Source organism: Bufo bufo, chromosome 2 (assembly GCF_905171765.1).
Source record: "Bufo bufo chromosome 2, aBufBuf1.1, whole genome shotgun sequence".
Taxonomy (NCBI): domain Eukaryota; kingdom Metazoa; phylum Chordata; class Amphibia; order Anura; family Bufonidae; genus Bufo; species Bufo bufo.
Window position 1 is genome coordinate 616480348 of NC_053390.1, and position 27408 is coordinate 616507755.

The 27408-nt window shown below is 45.7% G+C and overlaps 1 protein-coding gene across 2 annotated transcripts; it reads left to right on the plus strand.

Moving 5' to 3' along the window:
• Positions 1-2838: 2838 nt before the first annotated feature.
• Positions 2839-27408, plus strand: PLK4 (polo like kinase 4). Of its 2 annotated transcripts, none has more exons than XM_040420506.1 (16): positions 2839-3001; positions 4060-4155; positions 4840-4935; positions 5017-5131; positions 7045-8056; positions 11849-11949; positions 13891-14201; positions 14306-14410; positions 16447-16549; positions 17384-17533; positions 18083-18216; positions 20112-20203; positions 20708-20855; positions 23670-23801; positions 23928-24034; positions 26653-27408. In XM_040420506.1, the coding sequence occupies exons 1-16, from the start codon at positions 2972-2974 to the stop codon at positions 26750-26752; spliced, it is 2832 nt and encodes a 943-aa protein (XP_040276440.1). In that variant the 5' UTR covers positions 2839-2971; the 3' UTR covers positions 26753-27408. The 2 variants fall into 2 exon arrangements, with proteins under 2 accessions (XP_040276440.1, XP_040276439.1); XM_040420505.1 differs by lacking the exon at positions 2839-3001 and adding an exon at positions 3231-3359.

Here is a 27408-nt window from a genome sequence, read left to right on the forward strand (position 1 = left end):
ATACGGATGAGGTCCGTCTGCATTCCGTATTTTGCAGAACGGAACAGCCGGCCCCTAATAGAACAGTACTATCCTTGTCCGTAATGCGGACAATAATAGCACATGTTCTATTTTTTTGCGGAACGTAAATACGAAAACAGAATGCACACGGAGTAACTTCTGGTTTTTATTTTTGCAGACCCATTGAAATTAATGGTTCCGTATACGGAACGGACACGGAAAGAATATACGTTTGTGTGCATGAGCCCTGATTTAAGTCATTAGACCTGCGGTCTGAATGAGGCCTCTGGGGTGGATTCACACTATGCCTGCTGTATGTGCAGGGGACGCTCCCAGTGAATATGTCAAACATACCCATACTCACTGCTCTGAGACAGCACAGGCTGAACTCCCATCAGATTTACCTCAGGAAATTTCCCCAACTTAAAGGGTTTCTATCACTTGGTATCACATATTTAGGTGTCAGACACTAGCGATCCGCTAGTGTCTGCTCTAACAAACCATCCTAATATGATAGGTTTTGGGGCAGCCGTTTTGCTAAAATAACAACTTATATCTATATGCTAATGAGCCTCTAGGTGCTATGGGGGCGTCATTAGCACCTAGAGGCTCCGTCTACCTTCATAAACTGCCGCCGCCCAGCGCGTCCCTCCAGCCCACCCATCTCCTGCTGAATGCGATCCTCTCCGTGCGCGTCTCTGTTCTGCGCATGCGCAGTGAATGTCTGACCGCTTCCCTGCTCAGACATCTCCACTGCGCCTGCGCCGATGACATCATAGTGCTCCGAGGAACAGGCGCAGTGGAGATGTCTGAGCAGGGAAGCGGTCAGACATTCACTGCGCATGCGCAGAACAGAGACGCGCACGGAGAGGATCGCATTCAGCAGGAGATGGGCGGGCTGGAGGGACGCGCTGGGCGGCGGCAGTTTAGGAAGGTAGACGGAGCCTCTAGGTGCTAATGACGCCCCCATAGCACCTAGAGGCTCATTAGCATATAGATATAAGTTGTTATTTTAGCAAAACGGCTGCCCCAAAACCTATTATATTAGGATGGTTTGTTAGAGCAGACACTAGCGGATCGCTAGTGTCTGACACCTAAATATGTCAAACGAAGTGGTAGAAACCCTTTAAAGAGGACCTTTCACCGGATTTTATTAATTGAGATAAGTTTCTGTACTTGCGGGGTACCCCCCGCTGATGCTGCCACCCTGCCTCCCCTTTATTTTCCCTGCTCAGTATGCAAATACTGAGCATCGGAGCAATGGGGAGGAGACGCAGTCTTTCTCTGTGGGCGTCTCCTTCTCCCTGGCTGTAGCGCTGTCCAATCGCAGAGCAGAGCGTCACAGCCAGGGAGGTTTTTTTCTGTGACGCTCTGCGCTGCGATTGGACAACGCTACAGCCAGGTTGAAGGAGACGCCCACAGAGAAAGACTGCGTCTCCTCCCCATTGCTCCTGAGACTGGAAAATACCAGGGGGCACAGTGCGGCGTAGGAGCGCTATTTTAACAAAACAGTCATGGTGGCAGTATCAGCGCAAGTACAGGTACTTATCTCAATTAATAAAATCCGGTGAAAGGTCCTCTTTAAACCTCCTATAGAGCACTCATACCATAGCCATACATATGAAATAACTGTAGCCAGCTATCACCGTCACCCTCATACACATAAGATCTGGTCAGCCTACGGCAGGGTCTTGTGGGCATGTAGCTATGGCATGCCCGGGAGTCTATGTTAAAGAGCTTCTGTCAGCATGATCAACCCTATTAAACTAGGCATATTGCTGGTAGGGTTGATCATGTTGAATAAAACAATATATTTATTTCCTCTCTTTAGGGTTAATAAGTGCAGAGTCATATTAATTTATAAATTACCTAGTTGGAGCACCAGGGGGTTAGCCGTAGCACCGCTAGCATAACACCCCTGTGCTCTCTGTACTCCCCCATCCACTTTCAGTGACATCTCATCCAGTCCTGGAGCTCAGGCTCAGGATCTGGAAAGCAGTGCTCATCCTATTGCTGCGCAGGCGCTGAATCACTGAGCTGAGATTGTGTTGTACTGGCCTGCAGCACGTAAGGAGTTAAACAGCCGGGATTGGCGCACATGCAGCAGGAGTCCCTGTATAGGCATACCTTGCCCATTAGACCCCCTAGTAACCCTCCTTATAGAAATACACCATATGCTGTGATGAGGCTGAAAGGACCCTCTTATGGCCTCTTCTCAGGAGAACGTGCAGTTTCTGTTCCCGGGAAAGCTGAGTGCCGGGTAATATAGCAGAGAGGACAGCTCTTGTTTCCACACCAGCTACAACAGGAGTGCAATGGACCCCCGACTTATCATTTTGGAGGTTTTGATGGGGTGTCTCGAGTTGAATTTCAATGCCCAATCCTTTTTGGCTGGCATAATATAAGCTCCTACCAGACGCGCCTATACCGTCTCCCCATTTACCCTTTAAGGGCATCTGTCAGCAGTTTTGTGCCTATGACACTGGCTGACCTGGCAGCTGAAGACATCTGTGTTGGTCTCACACTGAGAATGGGGAGTCGGGACGGACAGCCACTGAAGTTGACGGGGTTTCAAAAATTTTGACAGCGAAATAAACTGAGCATTACCATAAAAAGTGGTGGAAACCCAAACACAAGTGTGAACTGAGCCTTAAACAAGCAGCGTATTCCATTATGCCCGAGCCCCCGGTCTCACACACACAAACTTCCCACTGTCACAGAACTTTATTGAAAATGACACGAAGCCTCCCGTGACTGGCAAGCGCAGGCATTTCCTCTGACGTCACCACCCTCGCATCACGTGACTATAACGGGCGGATTTTTTCAAATAACAACCTGAGTCGCGGGAATGGAACCGGGAGCCGAGAGCCCCAGCCTTCAGCCCCGCCGACAGCACTGGGTCACCGGTACAGTCCGGGGTCCTGCAGGAAGATAGCGAGGATGTGCCGAGCCGGAGCGGAGCAGAAGAACCATGGCGAGCAGCATAGGAGGGAGGATCGAGGTATGCCCGGAGAGCCGTCTGCAGGGACCGGTTGCCATGGTGCCTTAGTTACTGCGGCGTCCCCGGGGTGCCGGGCCCCTCCCCCTCCCGGTGTTGTGGTCGTTGTCATGTTGTGGTTGTGCTGTCAGTTGGGGCAGCGGGAACAGAACCGGGATGTATGGCCAGGAGCCGGCGCCATCCTCCTCAGTACTGTCCTGCAGCTGTCCTGGGTGCACGTCCGCTCTACAACATGCTGGAGAGGGTCCTCACCTTCCTCTTCCCCAACCTCACCTCCAGGGAACAGGCCCCGCATGGAGAAGATGAGAAGCAGGCAGGAGGGGGCTGCAAGCCTCTGCTCCAGGGAGAGAACTGCATTGAGGTAATGGGGGGGGACCTGGGGTCATGGATGTGACAGCTGCCTCTTCCTCCAGCAGCCGGACCCCTACTCATCCCAAGCTTAGGCATCATCCAAGCTGACAGTATGAAAGCCCTCTAGAAGTCTTCCCTGGTCTCCATCCTCCGTGGGCACAGGCTTCTACCTAAGCCCTCTAGAAGTCTTCCCTGGTCGCCATCCTCCGTGGGCACAGGCTTCTACCTAAGCCCTCTAGAAGTCTTCCCTGGTCTCCATCCGCTTCTACCTAAGCCTTCTAGAAGTCTTCTCTGGTCTCCATCCTCCGTGGGCACAGGCTTCTACCTAAGCCCTCTAGAAGTCTTCCCTGGTCTCCATCCGCTTCTACCTAAGCCCTCTAGAAGTCTTCCCTGGTCTCCATCCTCCGTGGGCACAGGCTTCTACCTAAGCCCTCTAGAAGTCTTCCCTGGTCTCCATCCTCCGTGGGCACAGGCTTCTACCTAAGCCCTCTAGAAGTCTTCCCTGGTCTCCATCCTCCGTGGGCACAGGCTTCTACCTAAGCCCTCTAGAAGTCTTCCCTGGTCTCCATCCGCTTCTACCTAAGCCCTCTAGAAGTCTTCTCTGGTCTCCATCCTCCGTGGGCACAGGCTTCTACCTAAACCCTCCTTACTTTTACACATCTGACTGATTTGCTTGACTAATATGTCTTTTTATCTTATTTCTTCTTAAGGACTTCAAGGTCCTCAACCTCCTCGGAAAAGGTTCTTTTGCCTGCGTTTACAGGGCACAGTCCATAAATACTGGCATCGAGGTTGCTATCAAAATGGTAAGTCCCATGTAAGAGTACTTTCACACTAGCGTTTTTGTTTTCCGGTATTGAGTTCCGTCACAGGGGCTCAATACCGGAAAAAAACTGATCAGTTTTATCCTAATGCATTCTGATTGGAGAGCAATCCGTTCAGGATGCATCAGTTCAGTCCCTCTTACGTTTTTTGGACGGAGAAAATACTGCAGCATGCTGCAGTTTTCTCTCCGGCCAAAAATACTTAACATTTGCCGGATCCGGCATTAAGTGTAACGGCAAAACTGATCCGGTGTATTTTTTAGATATTTTTTGCATTTTTAAAGGTCTGTGCATGCGCAGACTGGATCAGTTTTTTCCGGATGACACCAGAGAGACGGATCCGGATCTGTCTGACAAATGCCACCCGTTTGCGTCAGGATTGCCGGAATCCTCTGTCGCAAGTGTGAAAGTACCCTAATACTGTATCCATGTCGCCATTCTTTCTTGTTTGCCTTTTTGTTACACAGTTATTTATTATATATTTTTTGCACAATTACTTTTTATAGTACATTTTCTTTGTGCATTTATATTTTTTACACAAGTATTTATTCTTATTGAGATTAGTTGAGCTTTTTTCCATACTATTGAGATTAGTTATTTCCTTATCGAGCGGGCATACGTGCCTCTCTGTTCCATTGGCCAATGTCTGTCTGTTTTAAAATTTAGATAGACAAAAAAGCAATGCAGCGGGTGGGCATGGTGCAGCGGGTGCGCAATGAGGTGGAGATCCACTGCCAGCTGAAACATCCGTCTATCTTGGAGGTATGAATTTCTACGGATTTGGAGTAGATCTTTGAATCGCTTTTTGTACGTGTTTTCATCTAGATTTCTTTTGTCTTCTAGCTTTACAACTATTTTGAAGACAGCAATTATGTGTACCTGATACTAGAGATGTGTCACAATGGGGAGCTGAACAGATATTTAAAGAACAAAAAGAAACCATTTTCTGAAAAAGAAGGTAGAACAGTACTAGCTTATATACTATACTATGATAAATTCCATCGTACACTTACAGGTTGTCCTTTACAGTGGTTAGCCAGTCTATATTACTAGCTGCGCATGTGCTGATAAGAGGACATGCATACAGCTAGTAATAAGCACTGATGTCTGATTTAATATGAATAGTTGACATTTACAGGCAGGTCCTCTGGGCGCCGCGCTGGGAACATGGCCGCTGATAGAGGGTTCTGTCCATCAGCGGCCTCCGTTCACTTACACTGGGGACGGACTGCGCATGCACCAGTTTCCCTAGCAGTCCCTGGTGTAAATGAATGGAGGCTGTTGATGGACGGAACCGTCGATCATCAGCCATGTTGCCAGGCAGCATCGGCAGGAGGGTCAGGTCTGCATGTTAACATGAATTATGCATATGAAGCTGTCGGTCTCCTGCTTCTTCCAGCGCTGCGCTCTGTCCGCCCTACTGCTGAGCTCCCCTGCTTCTTCCAGCGCTGCTCTCTGTCCTCCTTACTGCTGATCTCCCCTGCTTCTTCCAGCGCTGCGCTCTGTCCGCCCTACTGCTGAGCTCCCCTGCTTCTTCCAGCGCTGCTCACTGTCCGCCCTGCTGCTGATCTCCCCTGCTTCTTCCAGCGCTGCGCTCTGATCTCCCCTGCTTCTTCCAGCGCTGCGCTCTGATCTCCCCTGCTTCTTCCAGCGCTGCGCTCTGTCCGCCCTACTGCTGATCTCCCCTGCTTCTTCCAGCGCTGCTCTCTGTCCTCCTTACTGCTGATCTCCCCTGCTTCCTTCAGCGCTGTTCACTGTCCGCCCTACTGCTGATCTCCCCTGCTTCCTTCAGCGCTGTTCACTGTCCGCCCTGCTGCTGATCTCCCCTGCTTCCTTCAGCGCTGTTCACTGTCCGCCCTGCTGCTGATCTCCCCTGCTTCTTCCAGCGCTGCTCTCTGTCCTCCTTACTGCTGATCTCCCCTGCTTCTTCCAGCGCTGCGCTCTGTCCTCCTTACTGCTGATCTCCCCTGCTTCTTCCAGCGATGCGCTCTGTCCGCCCTACTGCTGAGCTCCCCTGCTTCTTCCAGCGCTGCTCTCTGTCCTCCTTACTGCTGATCTCCCCTGCTTCTTCCAGCGCTGCGCTCTGATCTCCCCTGCTTCTTCCAGCGCTGCGCTCTGATCTCCCCTGCTTCTTCCAGCGCTGCGCTCTGATCTCCCCTGCTTCTTCCAGCGCTGCGCTCTGATCTCCCCTGCTTCTTCCAGCGCTGCGCTCTGATCTCCCCTGCTTCTTCCAGCGCTGCGCTCTGTCCTCCCTGCTGCTGATTGTTTTCCTGGCTGGAGCTGTGACCTGTATACACAGAACGTCACCGCTGCAGCCAGGAAGGTGACATGAGCGGCAGAGAGGACTGGAGCTCAGCGCTAGAAGCAGCAGGGTGAGCATCTGAGGTCAGTTGCCTGTGATTTTGCTACAACCAATAACCACAGTGGAGTCCTAGACTTATCCATGGCTGAGAAGGTTTAGCTTCACAGCCTGCTATGGTAGGTAGATGACCCTTAAGCTACATGCACACGAACGTTTTGTTTCCGCGTACGTTCCGTTTTTGTTTTGCGGATAGGATGCAGACCCATTCATTTCAAAGGGTCTGCAAAAAATGCGGACAGCACACCGTGTGCTATCCGCATCCGTATGTCCGTTCCATAGCCCCGCAAAAAAAAAAAAAAACCTGTCCTATTCTTGTCCGTTTTAGGCATTGTTACAATGGATCCGCAAAAAAAAAACGGATGGCATCAGTTTTTATTTGCGGACCGCAAAACGCATATGGTTGTGTGCATGTAGCCTTACCCACATACCTGATGTTCTATTAAAATTCATTAGCGGAAACTTATTTTTTTTATTTTATTTTTTGTAAACTATTGTTCATCTTTCAACAGCTCGCCATTTCATGGAACAGATAGTTAAGGGGATGCTGTATCTACATTCGCATGGCATTCTGCACAGGGACCTCACTCTCTCCAACCTCCTGCTCTCCAGCGATATGAATATTAAGATTGCAGACTTTGGACTGGCAGCTCAATTAAAATTGCCAAACGAGAAGCACTTCACGATGTGTGGCACCCCGAACTACATTGCTCCTGAAATTGCTACCAGGAGTGCTCACGGTCTTGAATCTGACGTCTGGTCTTTGGGGTGCATGTTGTATACTTTCCTTGTGGGAAGACCTCCCTTTGACACAGACACTGTGAAGAACACTTTAAATAAGATAGTTTTGGCAGACTATGAACTGCCCAGCTTTATGTCAAGGGAGGCGAAGGATCTGATATTTAAGTTGCTGCGCAAAAACCCTGCAGATCGGTTGAGTCTTTCTTCTGTGCTGGACCACCTGTTCATGACGGGGTATTCTTCTTCCACGTGTGATGATACGGGAGCTGTGGAAGATTCCATTGACAGTGGACATGCTACAATCTCTACGGGATTTACTGGTTCTTCTGGGGTTAGTGTTAGTGGGCGCCTACAGGAGAAAAGGATTTTATCAGGACCGTCACTTCCCAACAAAATGAATGTCTTTCAGTTCAAGGATAGACAACCAAATGATGTCTTGACAGTGGATGGTGGAAGCTTTCACGGTTGTCCTAGAGAGGACAGTGACTCCGCTGAGAGGAGGGGAAGAAAAGCTGTTGTCAGTGAAGATAGGCCACATTCGCGCTACCTCCGAAGGGCTCATTCTTCTGACAGGACAGGTGCCTCTCGTAGTAAACCAAACAGCTTTGTGGACAGATGTCACTCTGTGGAGGCTTTGAATAAACCCGGCCAGCTGAGTGGGTTCAGGACCTCCGCGTCTTCTCCTGCAAATAGTTATGGAGACATCCCTCAGATGTTCACAGAAAAAGCAGCCCACAGCTCTTTGGGTAGACTTGCCTCGCCTCCGGTCAAAGAGAGAACTCCGTAAGTAAAGTCTATTTTGTGATCACGTGCTGGTTTTATACAATGTTTCATAGGTTTATACATGATAAATGACCATTTGCGGTATGGTACTGATGTCTGGTTGGCAGGAGGTATCTTATAAGCTACATAGGGGGAGATTTATCAAACTGGTGTAAAGTAGAACTGGCTTAGTTACCCATAGCAACCAATCAGATTCCACCTTTCATTTTCCAAAGGAGCTGTAAAGAATGAAAGGTGGAATCTGGTTGGTTGCTATGGGCAACTAAGCCTGTTCTACTTTACATCAGTTTGATAAATCTCCCCCATAGTGTTTCTTTTTGTGTAAAAATAAAAAAAATGCTGTGACCAGCATTTTTTTCATGAAAGGGGGTTTTCTGGGTCTTTTATACCGATGACCTGTCATTAGGTCATGAATATCAGATCTGCGAGGGTTTGACTCCTGGCGCCCAGACTGATCAGCTGATGGCAGAGCATGTAGTGTGCTGGAGCCAGGTTACTAATGTTCAGCTCCCATTCACATGTACAGGGAGAAACTGCAGTAACCGTGCATTGCCAATGCACCAACAGAACGGTGTCTGGTTCCAGTGAGCTCAGCTGACCCCCACCAATCTGATATTGATGACCTATCTTAGGGTACTTTAACACTTGCGTTAGAGGATTCCGGCAGGCAGTCCCGTTGCCGGAACTGCTTGCCGGAGCCGGAAATCCGTATAAAAAAAGGATAGCATTTGTATCCGGATGCGGATCCGTCTGATAAATGCATTGAAACACCGGATCAGTCTCTCCAGTGTCATCTGGAAAAACGGATCCGGTATTTATTTTTTTCACATTTTTTTAAAGGTCTGCGCATGCGCAGACCGGGAAACCAGATCCGGTTTTCCGGAACACTTTGTACCGGATCCGGTATTTAATACATTTAGATGGAAATTATCTTTAATGGCAAGTGTTCTGGAATTTTGGCCGGAGAAAATACCGCAGCATGCTACGGTATTTTCTCCTGCCAAATACCGTAAGAGGGACTGAACTGAAGACATCCTGATGCATACAGAACGGAATGCTTTCCATTCAGCATGCATTAGGATAAAACTGAAGCGTTTTATTCCGGTATTGAGCCCCTGTGATGGAACTCAATACCGGAAAGCTAGTGTGAAAGGACCATTAAAGGATATGTAAGCCTATGGGGGCAATTTTTTTTTATTATTGCATCATACTCCATTTTCGCTAGAAATCATTTCTTCAATACATCTTTGTAAAAAAAAATGTTGAACCCTTGTCTCTGTGCAGCCTTGAGTTTCTGTAGTAGCAGGGTCAGAATTTTTATTCTGTTCTGTCAGGCAGCTCAGCTGATGGGCTCCTTATCTCTGACCTTATAAACACACATTATTGCTCAGTCCTTATCTTGCTGATAAGAATGAGGCTTTAAAAAATGTTTGACATTTTAGTAAATTAGAGATGAGGGTTTCACAAAGTGAAAGTAAAAAGTATGATTCACAGCTAGACAAACAGTTAACCCTTTGACAGAAGGGCTCAATATTTTTATTAAGACCAATTGGAAAAAATTATTTTTATCCCAAAATGAATAAAATGCAATCCTAAAAAAAAAAAAATTATGTTCCCAAAGGTGTTTGTATATAGCCTTTAAGAACAGGTTCTCTGGAACCTTTATGTTGGTGGCCTGTCCTTTGGTTAGGCCCCTTTTTATTTGTGATGTTTTTAAGAAAGCAATACAACCTTTTCTCTGGTGGATGGTGGAGTCAGGATATCTTTGCAGTGTCAAGAATGAAATATGTGGTAGAAATCTGCAGCAAACCCTATAATTCATACGTTTGTTTGCGTAAGGCTACATGCACACGACCGTGGTGTGTTTTGCGGATCCGCAAAACACAGATGGCGTCCGTACGCGTTCCTCAATTTGCGTAACGGCATGGACAGCGTTTACTATAACTGCCTATTCTTGTCCGCAAAGCGCGGACAAGAATAGGACATGTTATTTTTTTTTTTGCGGGGCTACGAAACGGAGCAACAGATGCGGACAGCACACGGAGTGCTGTCCGCATCTTTTGCGGCCCCATTGAAGTGAAAGTGTCCGCATCCGAGCCGCCAAAACTGCGGCTCGGATGCGGACCAAAACAACGGCCGTGTACATGAGGCCTTAAAAGCAATACAGTATTGCATGAATATAACACCTAACACACAGTGGATGTCCCTAATTTATGTCTCTATACTCCTGCAAGGCGCCCATGTGTTGCATAGAGAAGAGTCCTCTTTATTTTGTATGGGCTCTCAGAAGTGCCATTGCCTGGCTGCTTTGTGGGCACACAGTGAGTATATAGCTAAAAATTACTGGTGGTGAACTCCGCATCAGGTATAGTTAAGTGTACTGCTGGCAGCACTAGGTAGGGGCTGGGGAAAGCAGGACAGACAGTTTGTGGAGTTTTTCTTATCAGAAGTAGTGATAATATGAAGTTTTATTCTGCTAAGTTCTGCCCTGGAGGCGGTCCCCCACAGTGAAGTACTCACTGCAGTGAGATGCTTCACAGACCCTCCCCTATGTTCTCACCGACAGCTGTACAGGTCTCCTGGTTGGATGATACATCTGTCACTCAAGTCAGAGGGGAGGGGCTATGAAGCCGCTGAATGCAGAGACCACTTCACAGTAAAACCCAACCCTGGGCACTTGCAAGAGTAATCTGTCAGAATAAAACTTCATATACTCACTATTTCTGACCAGTTACACAAAAGGTAGGTTTGTACTGCTGTCATCAGCCCGTACCTACTGCAGCCAGCAGTTTAGTATGGTCTAAACTGCTGACGGTGCCTTTACAGAGTCTCGCAGCCCATATTGAGAAATGCTTAATTGTGTTTTAGGTGCATTTAGAGGGACCGTTCGGTGCACCATAGCTGCACTCCCTAGCTTCAATTGTCATCACTCCTCGCATGATTTCCCAGCACCACGTCTGTCCATGCCCACGTGTGTCTGGTATTGCTATTCAGCTCCATTTGCCTCAGTACTATACCCTTCCCTGGACAGATGTGTTCGTAGGTGCATAACAAAGCGGACCCTTTTTTGCCGATCCTGTTTAACAATTATTGTAGTTTAGGATCTTAGTATTATTATTTTTTAACCTCTCCACAGCACCTTTTCCATTAAATAGGTTGTCTCATTGCGCCATTACTAAGGTGAGATGAGGCTAAGGTCTCACACATCACTTTATTTTGGGCCCGCATCCAATCTTAATTTTATTTTTATTTTTTGTGGATCGTACATGGACCCATTGATTTCTATGGGTCAGGCAAAAATACCGAAAGCACACGGATGACCTCTGCAAATATTAAAACATGTCCTATTCTTCATTTTGAGAAAGTTGGAGCATGCCCAGAGGTGTTATCTGTGGTGTGCACAAGTCGTGACCCCCAGGTGGCGAGGAAACCGCGCAGTGGGCCGGTGCTCCGCTGTTTCAGTAGCTCTTATGGCAGTGCATGGGGTCCACAGCAATGCTGTTTCCCTGACTGGCCTACTCTGGTGGTTCTTAGTCCCATCTCGCTTTAGTATTGACGTGATGAGACGACCCTTGTCTGGTCTGGCGCAGATCATTTCTTTAAACCTACAAATTACCCTTCATTTTTGGGCAATTTCCACCAAAGTCTAGGTGCACTCACATAAGTAAAGTGTCATTGAAGCCCTGATTTCAGACACAGGACTTTTAGTCTGCAGGCGAGACACGTGCACCTTGTAATGTTACATATCCCTTTGCTTGATTTTAATATTTACTTTTTTATTTTTGATTCAAGGTCTGAATTTTTCTATCCTCCAAAACTCCCAGGTGTCAAATCCGATGAAAGGTGCAAAGCGGAGACTGTGCAGCAATGGTTTGGAGCCATGCAGTTAAATGGTAGGTGTCCACTGCAATATGATACACGAATCAGGTATCAAATCTTAAAGGGCATGGTGGCATGGTCTTAAACTTATTATATGACCTGGTTCTAAACATGTCCGTTGAAGGGAGTCTGTCACCGACTTTTCAGGTTCTGCACTGCTTATATTGCACACCTGATCCTAGTTTTTGTCGTTTTAGTCAGATTTATTTTTTCTAAAGCTGCAAAAAGCAGCTTTGAGGTGCCCTGGGGTGGCGTTCTGGCTGTAAGTGCCCAGGCCCCTCTGTTTTGCACTCCTAACTCCTGGCCAGCCGTATAATCATCTTGCGTCATCCTCTTCAGCTCCCGTGATCCTATGGGTGCACCGTTCACCGCCGGGCATGCACACTCCGATAATCACTGAGGGCATCGGCTTTATTTGCAGCAGTGTGCATGTGCACGAGGCAGATACCCTCAGTGGTTATCGGAGTGTGCATGCCCGGGGGTGAACTGTGCACGTATAGGATCACGGGAGCTGGAGAGGATGACGCAAGATGATTAACTCCAGAGGGGGAGAGTTTATCAACACTGGTGTAAAGGAAAACTGCCTGAGGCCTCATGCACACGACCGTTTTTCTGGTCCGCATCCGAGCCGCAGTTTTTGCCGCCTGGATACAGACCCATTCACTTCAATGAGCACTCCGTGAGCTGTCCGCATCCGTTGCTCCACAAAAAAATATATAACCTGTCCTTTTCTTGTCCGTTTTGCGGACAAGAATAGGTAGTTATATTAATGGCTGTCTGTGCCGTTTCCGCAAGTTGTGGAACGCACATGGACGCCATCCGTGTTTTGCGGATCCGCAATTTGCGGACTGAAAAACACACGACGGTCGTGTGCATGTAGCCTTAGGCCTCTTGCACACAAACTTTTTTTTTTTTTTTTTTTCGTTCCGTTTTTTGCGCTCTGTATATATGGAATCATTCATTTCAATGGATCCGCAAAATAAAACTGAAGGTACTCCGTATGCCTTTCGTTTCCGTTTTTCCGTTCAAAGATAGAACATGTCCTATTATTGTCCGCATAACGGACAAGGATAGTTCTGTTCTATCAGGGGCCGGCTGTTCCGTTTCGCACAAAACAGAATGCACATGGACGTCATCCATATTTTTTGCGGATCTGTTTTTTGCAGACTGCAAAATACAGAAAAAACCATATGGTCGTGTGCAAGAGGCCTTAGTCAGAGTTCACACTTCAGTTATTTGGTCAGTAATTTCCATCGGTTATTGTGGAGGCTACACAGAGATCAGGTGTAATGGAAAGATCTGCATCTGTTCTGTGTTTTTGACCCGCACCTGGTTTTGGTTTACAACACACTGATGGAGTGTGAACTCGGCCTTAGTTAACCACGGGTGGGCTGGCCATAGACCCTACAGGGAAATTTTTCGGTGGGCCTCTGACCAGGTGGACACCCGAGCCCCCCTCACAGCTGCTGGCCAGGTACATAAAGATCTGATCCTCTCAGCATTAATTAATGTAGGAGTATCAGGTACTTATGCAGTTGGCCACAGGTGTCCTAAATTCAACTGTATTACCGTGCGCAGTATTTTATGCTGCCCTGTGGTATTTGGTTTTGCTGGGACGGTATTCTGAACTGCACTATGGTACTGCTGGCCCCGACTACTCCTATTGTCCCTGCCTACTTGTGGCTTGTGTTGCGCTGTCATCTGTCAGTTTGGACGACCAGTTTTATTTTATTTTTTTCCCAGGGCTGCTTTACGCTCCCAGTCCGCCCCTGTTAGTTCCCCATAGCAAGAAACATTGCCTGCAGCACAAAAGCTGCTCCCAGATTTAGTTCGGTTGGGTATAAGAATTGTAAAGTGATTTACAGATAATATGTACTATATTAATCCTCATACTTCAAGAAACAATGCATTGTAAAAAAAAAAAAACATGCAGTTGATATTTTTTCAATTTTTAGGTCAAATACAAAAACCTCAGGATGTGAGCAGCATAAGTAACTCTGCTGGAAATTATTATGGCCAACCAGGCATACAGCACGAGGCTCCCCTGTCTAATTGGAATGATGTTAAAATGAAAAAAGTGACCGACTCTTCCCTTGACGGCGCACAGAAAGGAGCGAGGAAACACCCGGCTTCAGAAGAAAATCCACACACCATAAAGTCAAAGCTACCTCAACAAGCTGCAAACTATGGCTCCCTGAGAAGCCTAATTCCTCCTCTTAATTCCGAAAGACTGAAGCCGATCAGGCAGAAAACCAAGAATGCGGTGGTATGTAGCATTGGCTGATGGTCCCAGCTCTTTTTTTGTACGTGGGGGGGGGGGGGGTCGCTGATTCCCTTAGCAGACATTGTAAGAGAATTGTCTTTTGGCAGGTCAGCATTTTGGACACTGGAGAAGTTTGCATGGAATTTGTGAAAGAACAAAACTCTCAGGAACGAGTCAAAGAGGTTTTGCGCATATCCTGCGATGGAAATTTGGTAGGTGTTGTCTCTATGGTTCTAGAGCCTTATGGGAAGATCTGTGCGGAGAAGTGACTTTTTTTTTAGATAAATTCAAAGGTTTCATCATTGAAAGGTTCTAAGGTCTCAAGTAGTAGTTCTTGGCTCATGTTCATCCTTGTAGAGATGAAAGGAGCTACAACATAATACTTGTGATATCAGTATGGACAATTATTTTCAGATATTTCTCCTGTTTTGTGCATCTCCTTCCTATCCATCTAGCAGAGATCCTGCTGTGATAGGACTTTCAATGTACACTTACCAGTATTTTTTAGGTCTAGGATATATTTTTATAACTGCTCCTAAGGCCCCTTTCACACGGGCGAGGTGAACGCATTGCACCCGCACTGAATCCGGACTCCTTAATTTCTATGGGGCTGTGCAGATGAGCGGTGATTTTCACGCATCACTTGTGCTTTGCGTGAAAATCGCAGCATGCTCTATATTGTGCGTTTTTCACGCAACGCAGACCCCATAGAAGTGAATGGGACTGCGTGAAAATCGCAAGCGGATGCGGTGTGATTTTCACGCATGGTTGCTAGGTGACGATCGGGATGGGGACCCGATCTTTATTTTCCCTTCTAACATGGTTATAAGGGAAAATAATAGCTTTCTTAATACAGAATGCTAAGTAAATTAGGGATGTAGGGATAAAAAAAAATTTAACTCGCCTCATCCACTTGTTCGCGCAGCCCGGCTCGTCTTCTTTCTTCCTCTTTGCGGACCTGGGAGAAAAGGACCTTTGGTGACGTCACTGCGCTCATCACATGGTCCGTCACCAAAGGTCCTTTTCCTCCCAGGTCCTCGAAGAAGAAAGAAGAGAAGCCGGACTGCGAGAACAAGTGGATGAGGTGAGTTAAATTATTATTATTTTTTTTAACCCCTCCATCCCTAATTTATTTAGCATTCTGTATTCAGAATGCTATTATTTTCCCTTATAACCATGTTATAAGGGAAAATAATAAAATCTACACAACACCGATCCCAAACCCGAACTTCTGTGAAGAAGTTCATGTCTGGGTACCAAACATGCCAATTTTTCTCACGTGCGTACAAAACGCATTAAAATGCTTTGCACTCGCGCAGGAAAATTGTGCATTTTCCCGCAACGCATCTGCATCTTTTCCCGCAACGCCCGTGTGAAAGAGGCCTTAGAAAAACACACGGTGGCTCAGCGGTTAGCACTGGTGCCTTGAAGGACAACATCTGCATGGAGTTTGTATGTTCTCCCCGTGTTTGCCTGGGTTTCCTCCCACAATCCAAAGACATACTGATATGGACCTTAGATTGTGAGCTCCTTTGGGGACAATAAGTGATGATGATGTCTGTAAAGCGCTGCAGAATATGTTGGTGCTATATTAGTGAGTAAAATAAATAAAATTGCATTCCTCAGGTGTCTGATTTGCAAGATCTGTGGCAAAAATCACTCCGTTTTTTGCAGTGGATGTGCAGTGCGAAGAGCCGCAGTTCTGACTAGGATCAGCCCTGTTTAATGGGGCTCATCTGCATTGTGCTTTTCCACCTTGTCAAATCTAACACTTGTGAGCAAAGCCTAACTGAGATGGAACATTTTTTTTTATGTTTGTTTATTTTGAATATAGTGTAGGGACAGGGATATTTAAACATTTATGTAATATACTTTATTAGGGAAAGGTGTTTCTTTGTACAAGAAACCGGATGTAGAGTCTTCTTAGCCAAGCTGTAACTGAGCAGGACAGTCTGTCTTCAATGTTCTACTGAGTGTTGAAGATGCCTGTGTGTAAAACGTCAGATAGGCAGGGTGATGGACAGTGATAGTAGGCTTACATAGTCATGGACTGAGCCAGTGACAAGAGGCAGGCTGGAAGCCTCTGTATGTTACACACAGGGGTCTTCAGCACTCAGTAGAACTGAAGACAGACTCTCCTCTCCTCTCTTTTAGAGCTTAGAAGACTCTTTACATAAAGTATGTATTATGTTCTTTTTAAAAAAAAATAATTTTAAGTAACTGATTAAAACATTTGACCTTTTTTCAGTTTTATATTTACCATCCAAATGAAGGCAAGGGGTTTCCTTTAGTGGATCGACCTCCATCTCCTCCAGAAAACATGTTCAGTTACACGTTTGACAGTTTACCAGGTACGAGCATTCTTCATGTTGGTCCTCCACAATGGCAGCACATGGCCTAATAGTACAGGTCTGGGGAAAGTGAAGAACATCTGTCTTGGAAGCTAGTTTTGAGGTTCGAGAGCCACCCTGTTGCAGCTCCCATTACTGGTTTATCACAGAGCCTGTACTACAGCTATTCTCACAGAACTTTGTCACTTGACTGGAGCGGATAATTTAAATTCTCAATGGATATTTGCACCATACACTCATTGTGAACGAGTCATTGTTAACATTCTGCAGCACAATAACCATGAATTCCTATTAGACTGCACAATAATCTGGCAAATTATCGGGAACAAGCGTGCATAGGAGCTCTCGTTCCCGATAATTAGCCGTATATTTCAGCAGCCAATGAATGAGTAAACGTCCTCCTTCATTAGCTGATGGGCATCTTTCATCAGGATGAGAGGTGCCCGATTATCGGCAGGTAATCGGGGATGTGCTGCCGATAATCAGTAGAACATTGTGAGGGAGGAATGACTGCGGTAGCATTTGTTCCCCCAGCATTCTGTTTGGCCTGTGTAATCAGGACAGAGCAAACGAGTGCCGACGTGTTGACCCATCAGTGCTCGCACTACATCGGGCGGTGTAATTACCATCATTGGTGGATATTCTTGCATCTTATTGTAATCTTAATAATGTACCGTTCAAGGTTATGTTTGTTGTGGAAATCACTAAGACCAAGTTCATTTTGGTAATGCAGTTTTAATGATATCTTCATACTGCAAGTAATATGAATGGTCCTGGCTGCAGCGGTTTACTGCTAACTTCAACTTCACATTTTATTCCCTTTTTTTTATACAGAAAAGTACTGGAAAAAATACCAGTATGCGTCAAAGTTCATCCAGCTTGTAAGGTCCAAGACACCTAAGGTTACCTACTACACTAGATATGCAAAATGTATGTTAATGGAGAACCACCCCAGTGCTGACTTTGAGGCCTGTTTCTACGATGGTAAGTCGGAAGGGTTAACTTGCACATAGTGGATCTTGCTCCATTCCATTTGACAGGTGAAAGCTGAATAAAGAGAGAAGGCGGGTAAACGTGAATGTTGATAAAAATGTGCGCGCGACGTTGAGAAAACACAATTCTACATATAGTAAAAGGGTGCGGGTCAAATCCACAATGGAAAAACTGTGTGTGGTTCTGTCATGTGTATTAATGTGGTTGTGTATTTTATGGATAAAATATGTAACTTAAAGGGGTTATCCGAGGGGCCTTACCTGGCTCCCTGCTCCTGGTCCCCGCATGGCTGCAGCTGCTTCTCCCCGTGCGTGGATGAAATCATCCAGTCTCGGGGGGGGGGGGGGGGGGGGTTAAGGTGGCCAGGCGGTGACCGTGACTAACCTCCCTAGCGTTACCAGCGCCTTTGCCTTCTCAAACAGCTGATTGGTGGTGGGTCCCGGGTGTCAGACCCCCATTATCAGTTATAAAGTCTTGGAAAACCCTTTTTACTGTAAGAAGAAGACTATTTGAGTTTATATTTTGTGTTCATTTTCTCAGGAGCAAAAATTCACAAGACCGCTGATTTTACTCGAGTAATAGAGAAGTCTGGAAAGTCGTACACTCTGAAAGATGGGAGCAGAGTTAACGGTTTGAGTGATGAAATAAAGTGCTATGTGGATCATGCCAATGAGGTAATCAATGGTCTAATTACAAATGTAAACCATTTCCATTTTGAGCTTATTGTAAAACCTCTTAAAGGGCACCCGTCAGCAGATTTTTAACACTGACTGATCTGAAGACATCTGTGTTGGTCTCATGTTCATATGTGTCCGCATTGCTGAGAAAAATGAGGTTTTAATATATTCATATGGGCTTCTAGGAGCAACGTGGGCATTGCCATTACACCTAGAGGCTCTGCTATCTCTGCACCTGCCTCACCTGCTGCACTTTGACAGGGCCAGGAATGATGTTTTCACTGCTTGGTGCAGCGGCCAGCGGGCACATATGAACATGGGACCAACACAGATGCCTTCAGCTGCCAAGTGCACATGTAACAGGACAGCCGGTTGATGGGTACAAATCTGCTGACAGATGCCCTTTAATCCCTTCCCGACATCCCCCGTACATGTTAGCACGATAGCAAGCGGTGCATTCTGTTTCGTACAACAGACACCTGCGGCTAATGTCCTCAATTGGCGGTAATGCCGATTATGGACATTTAACCCTTCAGATGCTGTGGTGAAATGTGGCTATGGCAGGGCTTGACAAATTTCCTTGGAATCTAGGAGCCAGCTAAAAAAGTTAGGAGCCAGGCGGAGCCGCGTCATAAAGCCCCCAGTAGGTGCCCCCATAGTGCTCCCCCCCCCCCCACTTTTCCATAGAGCCCCCCCAATAATGCTGTATACCATGTTGCATATACCGCCGCTCCGTCCCCGGACCCTATTGACTATAATGGGGACGGGGGTGGAGCTCCGGCGCAGCACGGCAGTTCGCGGTGAGAGGCCGCCGGACTAAAAAGTTGGACATGCAGTACTTTTAGTCCGGCGGCCTTTCACCATGCACTGCCGTGCTGCGCCAGAGCTCTGCCCCCATTTATAGTCAATGGGGACGGAGCGGTGGTCCGGCGAAACAGTGGAAGGACGGATCCGACAGGGTGAACAGCCTGCCGGATCCATCCTGCCGCAAGTGTGAAAGTACCTTTAGTTCTATAGCTACTGAATGAAACAGAAGAAGGGATGCCTTTAACATGTATATCTCCTTGAGAAGCCAATTTGACCCTAAAGGGTTAATTCAACCTGTAATCTAAACTGTCCTGTCACTTTTCTCTCTGCTCCTGTCCCTTAATCTTATCACTGCAGCAACAAAAGCATCAGCCTAGAGCCTCAGTGTAACCTGTTCTTTTAACTCAAAGAATCGAATGAGTCACTAACTTAGTCGGATCTTTAGATTCTTTTAACCTGAGACTCATTCGATTCTTTCTAGACTCCCTCCTGTACTTGTGTCAGTGACCCAGAGCTGCTAGTGCTTGCCTCAGCTCTGATTGGTTGGTGGGCGCGGAGGGGAGGGGCTGGCAGAAGCAGCTTCCACTCTAGGATCAGATTACACTCCTCCCGAGCCCCTCCCCTCCCTGCTGCCAGCGGCTCTCTGTGTGTGCTGTGACTCACTGACTGAGGAGCTGTTTCAAACGGTGCTGCCTCCGGACAGAACGGCAGCTCCGCACCCATCGCCCGGGCACCTTTGAAAACGGGCTGACAAATACCCAAGCGCCACGACTAAATTCCTGGTCGCCATGGCGACCTGGCGCCTGGGATTTGTCGAGTCCTGGGCTATGGCATCTAAGGGGTCGGAAACTCGCTCTTCGTGGGCAGGAATGTCTCTCAAGGTGGAGATCGTAGAAGGCGTTCCATGCAAGTAATGAACCTGAGCTTGTACTAGGCTTCCAGGCGGATTACTTGTTTATTACATTATAAAGTAATGGAGAAAATTCTGTTACTCTTTACAAAAACGGAAAGTTGCTGTGTTTTATGTTGGCTTGCATCCTATCTTACGTTGTGCTTGATCTCAGTTGTGATTTTCTTTATTACAGAGTCATCAGGTTTGTCTTTCTTTGGAATCGGCAATTAACATAGAAGAAAAAAAGGGAGACAATATCTCATTGTTTCCAATCACATTTGGGAGGTAAGATTTTACTGCTTGCCCTGTACCATCCATATACATTGTCTTTACCAGACCTCCGACTCAACAATCTCTAATAAAAAACAACCCCTCTCATGAATGCCCTATTAGATTTGGGATACCCACGTTACCCACTGGATAGGGCATAAGGTCTGATGGTGAAGATGGTGACACTCCCCCCACCGGTCACAAGAACGAGGGTCCTGTCTGTCCATGTATGAACAGAGGGACAATTTGGGCATGCGTGCTGCTGCTCCATTCATCTCTGGGACTGCCAGTGATGGCTGAGCATTGTACTCATCTTCTCATTGAAAGCCCCATAGAGATGAATGGAGCTGCTGCATTCATACAAGTGGACAATGAAAAATTACAATAAAAAGATTATAAAGAGTATTTTTAAAAAATATTTTGAATAAGCCCTAAGTGCACAGCATTTTTTCTGTGTGACAGTCCGTTTACACACTGATTTTATGAAGGGAAATAATCATAATTTTTCTCGATCTCTAGGAGACCAGTGAGCACTGATTCCCCAAAACCTCCAGCACAAACACCACCTTCTGGGGAGTCAGTATGTGGACACAAGAGTCAAAGCCCAACTAATCAGGCACTTGGCAGCGCATCCTCACCACACCAGATGTCTAACATCAACCCTTCTGTAAGTGATTTGGGGTATGCATGTCACATGTTGTGATCCCCAATTATTGCACATATTTGTAGGGTATTCGATATTCCCATATGTACTAAGGGGCAGATGATTAAAATACTGGGGATTAGTAAAGTCCTTAGATGTGCGGTGTTTACAGTATTTAAGCTGCTCATATTAAAGAAATCCTCATATTTAGGGTCCATTCACACGTCCGCAAATGGGTCCGCATTTGTTCCGCAATATCGGGAACGGGTGCGGACCCATTCATTCTCAATGGGGCAAGAATGGATGCGTAGAGCACACTATGTGCTCTCCGAACTTACGAACTGCGGCTCCGCAAAAAAACCTAATGTCCTATTCTTGTCCGTAATTGCGGACAATAGGCAGTTCTATGGGGGGGGGGGGTGGTATTGCGGATCTGCAATACACTACGGACGTGTGAATGGACCCTTAACATAATATATATACTGTGTTGGTCCCATGTTCACATTACTGAGAAAAATTATGTTTTAATATACAGTATGCAAATACGGGGACTGTCAGTGCATATAACGTCTCATCTGGCTGTGTGTAACTTCTGAAATGGGTCAAATAATGAGTCAAATCATTTTAAAATATCCACCTATATCATGGTATCAACTAAATTCTAAGGGTAACAGTTCAATTCCTTTTGAATAGCGTTGTTTTGGAGGGAAGCGTATACATTTCTGGTAGCCTCATTCACATGAAGGAAACTGATACTCATTTTGCAGAAATTTTCTACAACAAATTCTGCCATTGGCATGTTCACATGGCCGATTTTGTTTCAAAATCCAGCGCGGTTTCTGCTGCGGTTTAGTCCTATGGAATAAAGGTAAACAACGAGTGGACACATGCCACTGCTTTCAGTGCCGTCTGTCTGGACACCTCACGCAGCTGCCAGCAGAATTTTGGCGTGGACTCCATGCCAAAACTCTGACGGCAAATTGCTCCATGTGAATGGGCACTAAGGCCTCATGCACACGACAGTGGGAAAAAAAAAACGTCCGTTAAAAACGAACACACTGTCCGTTTTTCATGGACATTTTGCATCAGTGTGTGCATTCATTTTCTGGCCGTGTGTCTGTTTTTAATGTCCGTTTTGCATCAGTTTTTCATGTCCGTTAAAAATGGACATGAAAAATTAATGAATTTGGCAGTTATTTCTAGACCCACCCGTCTGAGAACAGCCACAGATGGTAGGCCCCCTGGTAAAATAATGTCCCCCCATAGTGTGTGATTATACTTTATAAAAATAAAAAATTTTTAGCGCCCCCAGCTGTAATAAAAAGAACGGCCCCATAGACTTTCATTGGTGCCTGAGGCCTAAGGCTTATAGAGTACATGAATGCAGAGAAGCAGAAACAAAGACAAGTGGCTCCATTTTTCAAAAATGTAAACTGTTTATTATGAAACCTTGCACCAATGCAGAATCGATAATATTAAAGGGTTTAAAAACCCTATCACACCTCATGCTCGAACCTGTCCAACTGCTTAAAACCCCAATGATCCTGAGAAATGGAGTCCTCTTCATCTGACCGGATGGAGCAGCAGGTTGAGGATGTGCACTGCCACGCTATTCATTCTCACTGGGACCGATGGAAATATCTAAATGTTGTACTCTGCTACCTGAGACACTCCATTAGACAATGGAGTGACAGGACACATGCTTGACCTGCTGCGCCATCTGATCGGAGAAACGAGACCCTCGTTCTCAGGATTAGTGGAGGTTCCAGTGATCAGTTAGGGGAGAATTTCTAAACTTGGTACAACTCTAAGTATTTAATTGTGATGTATACTTAAAAGTTATGTAAACCTTTTGGGAGCAATTTTCTTTATTATTGCATCGTGCTCATTTTGAGATGAAATTTTTAATTTTTTTCAATTGGTCTATATAAAAAATTTTGAGCCCCGTTCTCTGTACAGCCTCGAGTAGGGCTGAATCTATCGATTTTATTTTGGTAATCAAGTATTCTACCGATTTTACTCCAATGATTAATCAAGTACTCTAATAAGAAAAGAAACGAATTAAAATGTTTTCCTTTTATAAAAACTCATCTCTCCCCCATCCGTGCCATCAGTCCCCTCCCTTGCCGGACGCTCCCCTGGTGCCATGAGGCTTAACCCCCCGGTGCCATCAGGTTCTCCCCCTCCAGTGCCATCAGGCTCCAGTGCCATCATCTCCCGTTTCTAGCTATCAGCGCCAGTGAAGTAAAATCCTTACCTTTCCTGCACGTCACACTGCATCAGGTCATAGTGAGCGCTTATGGCAGTACAGTGTGGTGCCGGCCGGCGGGAGACCACCGAGCGGGAGTAATAGCAAGCACTTCACTCCCACTCCTAGTCACAAGGCACAAACGAATCCTCTGCAAAAAATTTGCATCAAGGATTTTTTTGGTGTCCAGTTACTCGATTTAATCGAGTAATCGTTTCAGCCCTAGCCTTGAGATTCTCTATTAGCCAGCTCTGTATTTTTACGGTTTCCCCTCAGGCAGCTCAGCCAAGGGCTGCTGATCTCTGACCTAAACACTCGTCATAGCTCAATTCTTATCTTTATGACCTATTAGTAATATAGACATAAGATTTATTAGATGTCTGGCACAAAATGAAAGTACAATTCACACAGACAGTAAACTCTTTGTGACAAAACAGCTGAATATTTATTTTTAATTGAAGATTTTTTTATTTTAGCCCAAAATGAGTAAAATGCAACCCTGAAAAGAAAATTGCCCCTGAATGTGTAGATAGCCTTTAACTACCATGTTGATTTTTAGATTTGATACTGAAACTATACTTTCTGTATAGATTCTCTCCTATGAGGGATCTCTATTATCGGCTCAGAGCGCACCTTCATCCAGCACGCCAAAAGGTCACACTCCAGATCCTGGTCAAGTCTTGAAGTCCGTTTTTGTTAAAAATGTTGGCTGGGCATCTCAGGTAAGTGGGTATTTCTAGCCTAGCGTTACAATGTTACTGTGTAGCCCTAAGTGAATACTGAGCACAGCCCAAGCTTGCTGACATCTTCAATGGTTTTCAGTGGTTACCATTTTCTTTTTGTAATAGTTAAACACTGGGGCAGTATGGGTGCAGTTCAATGACGGCTCTCAGCTGGTTGTACAGCCTGGAGTTTCATCTATTATATACACAGCACCAAATGGACAAGTAACCAGGTGAGGAGAAGAGTTTGTATTGTGATATACATGTACTACCTTTATACCTTTTAATATGCGGAGTAGGCATTGTACCATATTCATAGTGTATGTATTCAGTACTGAATATACACTCATTGACCGAAAAATAAAACACCAAGAAGTAGTTGTTGGAATAAAAGGAAACTTTCTATGTGTGAATTTAATTAGATTTACAGTATTCGAAAGAAAGTTTATTGAGGGAAAACTCTGCAATTGAAAGGAGGATCTAGTGTCCTGCTGGGCCACCACTAGCCTGGATACAAGATGAGATACGAGGTTCTGTATGGTATCCTGCGGCACATTTGCCCACTGATGTTGCAGCCGGGCCTGCAGATCCTGCGCACACGTAGGTTGCTAGTATCCTAGCTGATTCAATAACTGATCAACTGACTATAAATCTGGTGACCTGGCCAGGCAGAAAAGTGTTATAATCTGGAGTAGACATTCCTGGTAAACCGTTGCTGTGTGTGGTTGAGCATAAGGGTCCATTCACACGTCCGCAAGTGTTTTGCGGATCCGCAAAATACGGACACCGGCAGACCGCACAGGCCAGGTACTTTAATAGAAATGCCTTTTCTTGTCCGTGTGAAACGGAAGTGCTGGAACGGATGCGGACGTGTGAATGGACCCTTATCCTGCTGAAAAATGGCAGTTGGAAGCCCTGCCATGAGAGACAACACATGTGGCCACCAGATGTCCTGCACATATCTAGAAGGCCTGTTTTACAGTAGCGTTAATGGTTCCGGCAGGGGAACAGCCAGCCGGATCCGTGACTACCGTGTGCGCCGGAAGTCTGTCCGGCCACAGCATGGCAAATATGCCGAGAAGCTGCTGGAAAAATACCGCTGATGGGCAAATCGTCAAAACGATTAGAGATGACCGAATTTCCGCTTATGAAATTCGTTTGCGATTCGTTAACTGGTAAAAGCAGAATTGCGTTATGGATTCCGTTACCATGGACTATAGCGCAATTCTATGACGGGTGGCATTCCGTTATTCATGCCGTCATAATAGAAGTCTAAGGGCTGCAAAGCGGATCCGTCCCGTTTCCATTAGGCAGGCGAGGACTCCACTTCATAACGGAAACGGGACGAATCTGTTATGCAGTCCATAGATTTCTATTATGAAGGAATGAATAACCGAATGCCTCTAAAGGCATTCCATCATAGAATTGCGTTATGGTCCATGGTAACGGAATCCATAACGCAATTCTGCTTTTACCAGTAAACTAATCGCAAACAAACTTCAAAATATGAAATTCGCTCATCTCTAAAAACGATCAGTGTCTTCAAGTGCATCAGAGGCATGTCTAGTAGTCAACGATCTCTCACCAAGAGGTACTCTACCCAAAAGTAGGATCTGAGAGCTTTTTTTTTTTTTCTTCTCTATATATAGGGGCAACACTTTTATTCCCTCATTGTGGTAACATCCGGTTTCTAATCAGACCACAGCTGTAATAATTTACACAGCTGCCTTTTTGCAACCATCCAACATTTCTATCTGGGTGCATTATTTTTTTTGTCAATGAGTATAATTGCTTAGTACTGATTGATGGATGGCTTTCCAACTATAAAGTCACATTTCCACCACAAAGAATAACCTGAAATGCTTTGATACTTTGTCAACTTATGGGGAAAAACAGGTAACAGTATGACCTCTGTACTGTTCCTTTGATAGGCCTAGATAAAGATGCCCACAGAAGAGCACTGGTTGGTGTATGTAATTTGTGATGCCCACACGCTTTTGCCTCTACCTGGCCGCAGTAATAGTCTTGGGGTACTTTCACACCAGCGTTTTTCTTTTCCGGTATAGAGTTCCGTCCTAGGGGCTCAATACCGGAAAAGAACTGATCAGTTTTATCCTAATGCATTCTGAATGGAGAGAAATCTGTTCAGGATGCATCAGTTCAGTCTTTTTTACTTTTCAGGACTGAGATAAAACCGTAGCACGCTGCAGTATTATCTCCGGCCAAAATTCCGGAATGCCGGATCCGACATTTTCTTTCCCCCATTGGCATGCATTAATGCAGAGTGTTCCGGCAAAACAGATCTGTTTTTGCGGTCTGCGCATGCTCAGACCGCCAAAAATTGGAAAAAAATAAATGCCGGATCTGTCTCTCCGGCGTCATCCGGAAAAACTGATCTGGCATTTCAATGCATTTGTCAGGCGGATTAGGTTCCTGATCCGTCTGACAAATGCCATCAGTTTGCATGCGTTTTGACGGATCCGGCAGGCAGTTCCACCGACGGAAATGCCTGCCGGAATCCTCTGGCGCAAGTGCGAAAGTACCGTTACTGAAAAGGGTTAGCAACACTGTTTGCTGTGCCGAAAGACCAAACAAAGTGGAAATTGGAGTCGGGGCATGAAGAAAACATGGCGTGACATGTGAAGTACATAGAACATACACCTAGAAGTTAATATGTGATAACAGATTTTTGATGGAAGTGTCCCTTTAAAGAAGATAGCCTTTAGCTGCTGTCATCTAGCAGAGTGAGATGTAGAAATAAATGTTTGAGAATGTCCATGACCGCCATGTATTATTGGGTAAGATATACGCCCCACAACTCGTCTTTAACATAACACATCTTCTTTTGTAGACATGGAGAAAACGACAAACTCCCAGAATACATCAAGAATAAATTGCAGTGTCTGTCTTCCATCTTGATGCTCTTTGCAAGTTCTTCAGGCCACTCATGACTATAAGCCTTCTGCATTAACCTACCAATACATGGCCATTCTCCTTTATCAGTTGGTCTTAAGATGTCTTGCTTTTTTTTATCATTCTCAATAATGTCTTTACATAATATGTACATAAGAGTGCGTTTGCATCATGGATAATACGTCTATAGAACTGTCTATATGTAAATGTTGTATGTCTTGTAATGTGAAAAGTATATTTTTTTTGTTAACTTATACATTGTAACCACCATAATGAAATCTTCCTGCAGAAATCTACATAATAAATGCAGTGAACAAGTATTCCTTCCATTAAATGGTTCTGTGGCATTAAAGAGTTCTTTATCGAAGCAATGTTAATCGTGTTCCGTGAACACGCTGCAGTTAAAACGCCTCGTCCTTTCATATCTTGGCCTACAGCATTCGGTCAAGATGATCACTTTTCTTAGGGTGTTATATCCCCTCCAGATGATCCCCATGCTTAAACATAATGATAGCAAAACTTTGAACTCGGCGATCCTGCGCCGGAAGACTGGTAATATCGAATATCTTGCTGGGTAAACCGGATGGATGCCCCAGTATGCCCAACATTGGTGGTTATAATGTAGATGGTCTCTTCAGACATGTGCTGGATTCGCTCCACTACTCTTCTCATTACCGTTACACGGGCCGCAAAT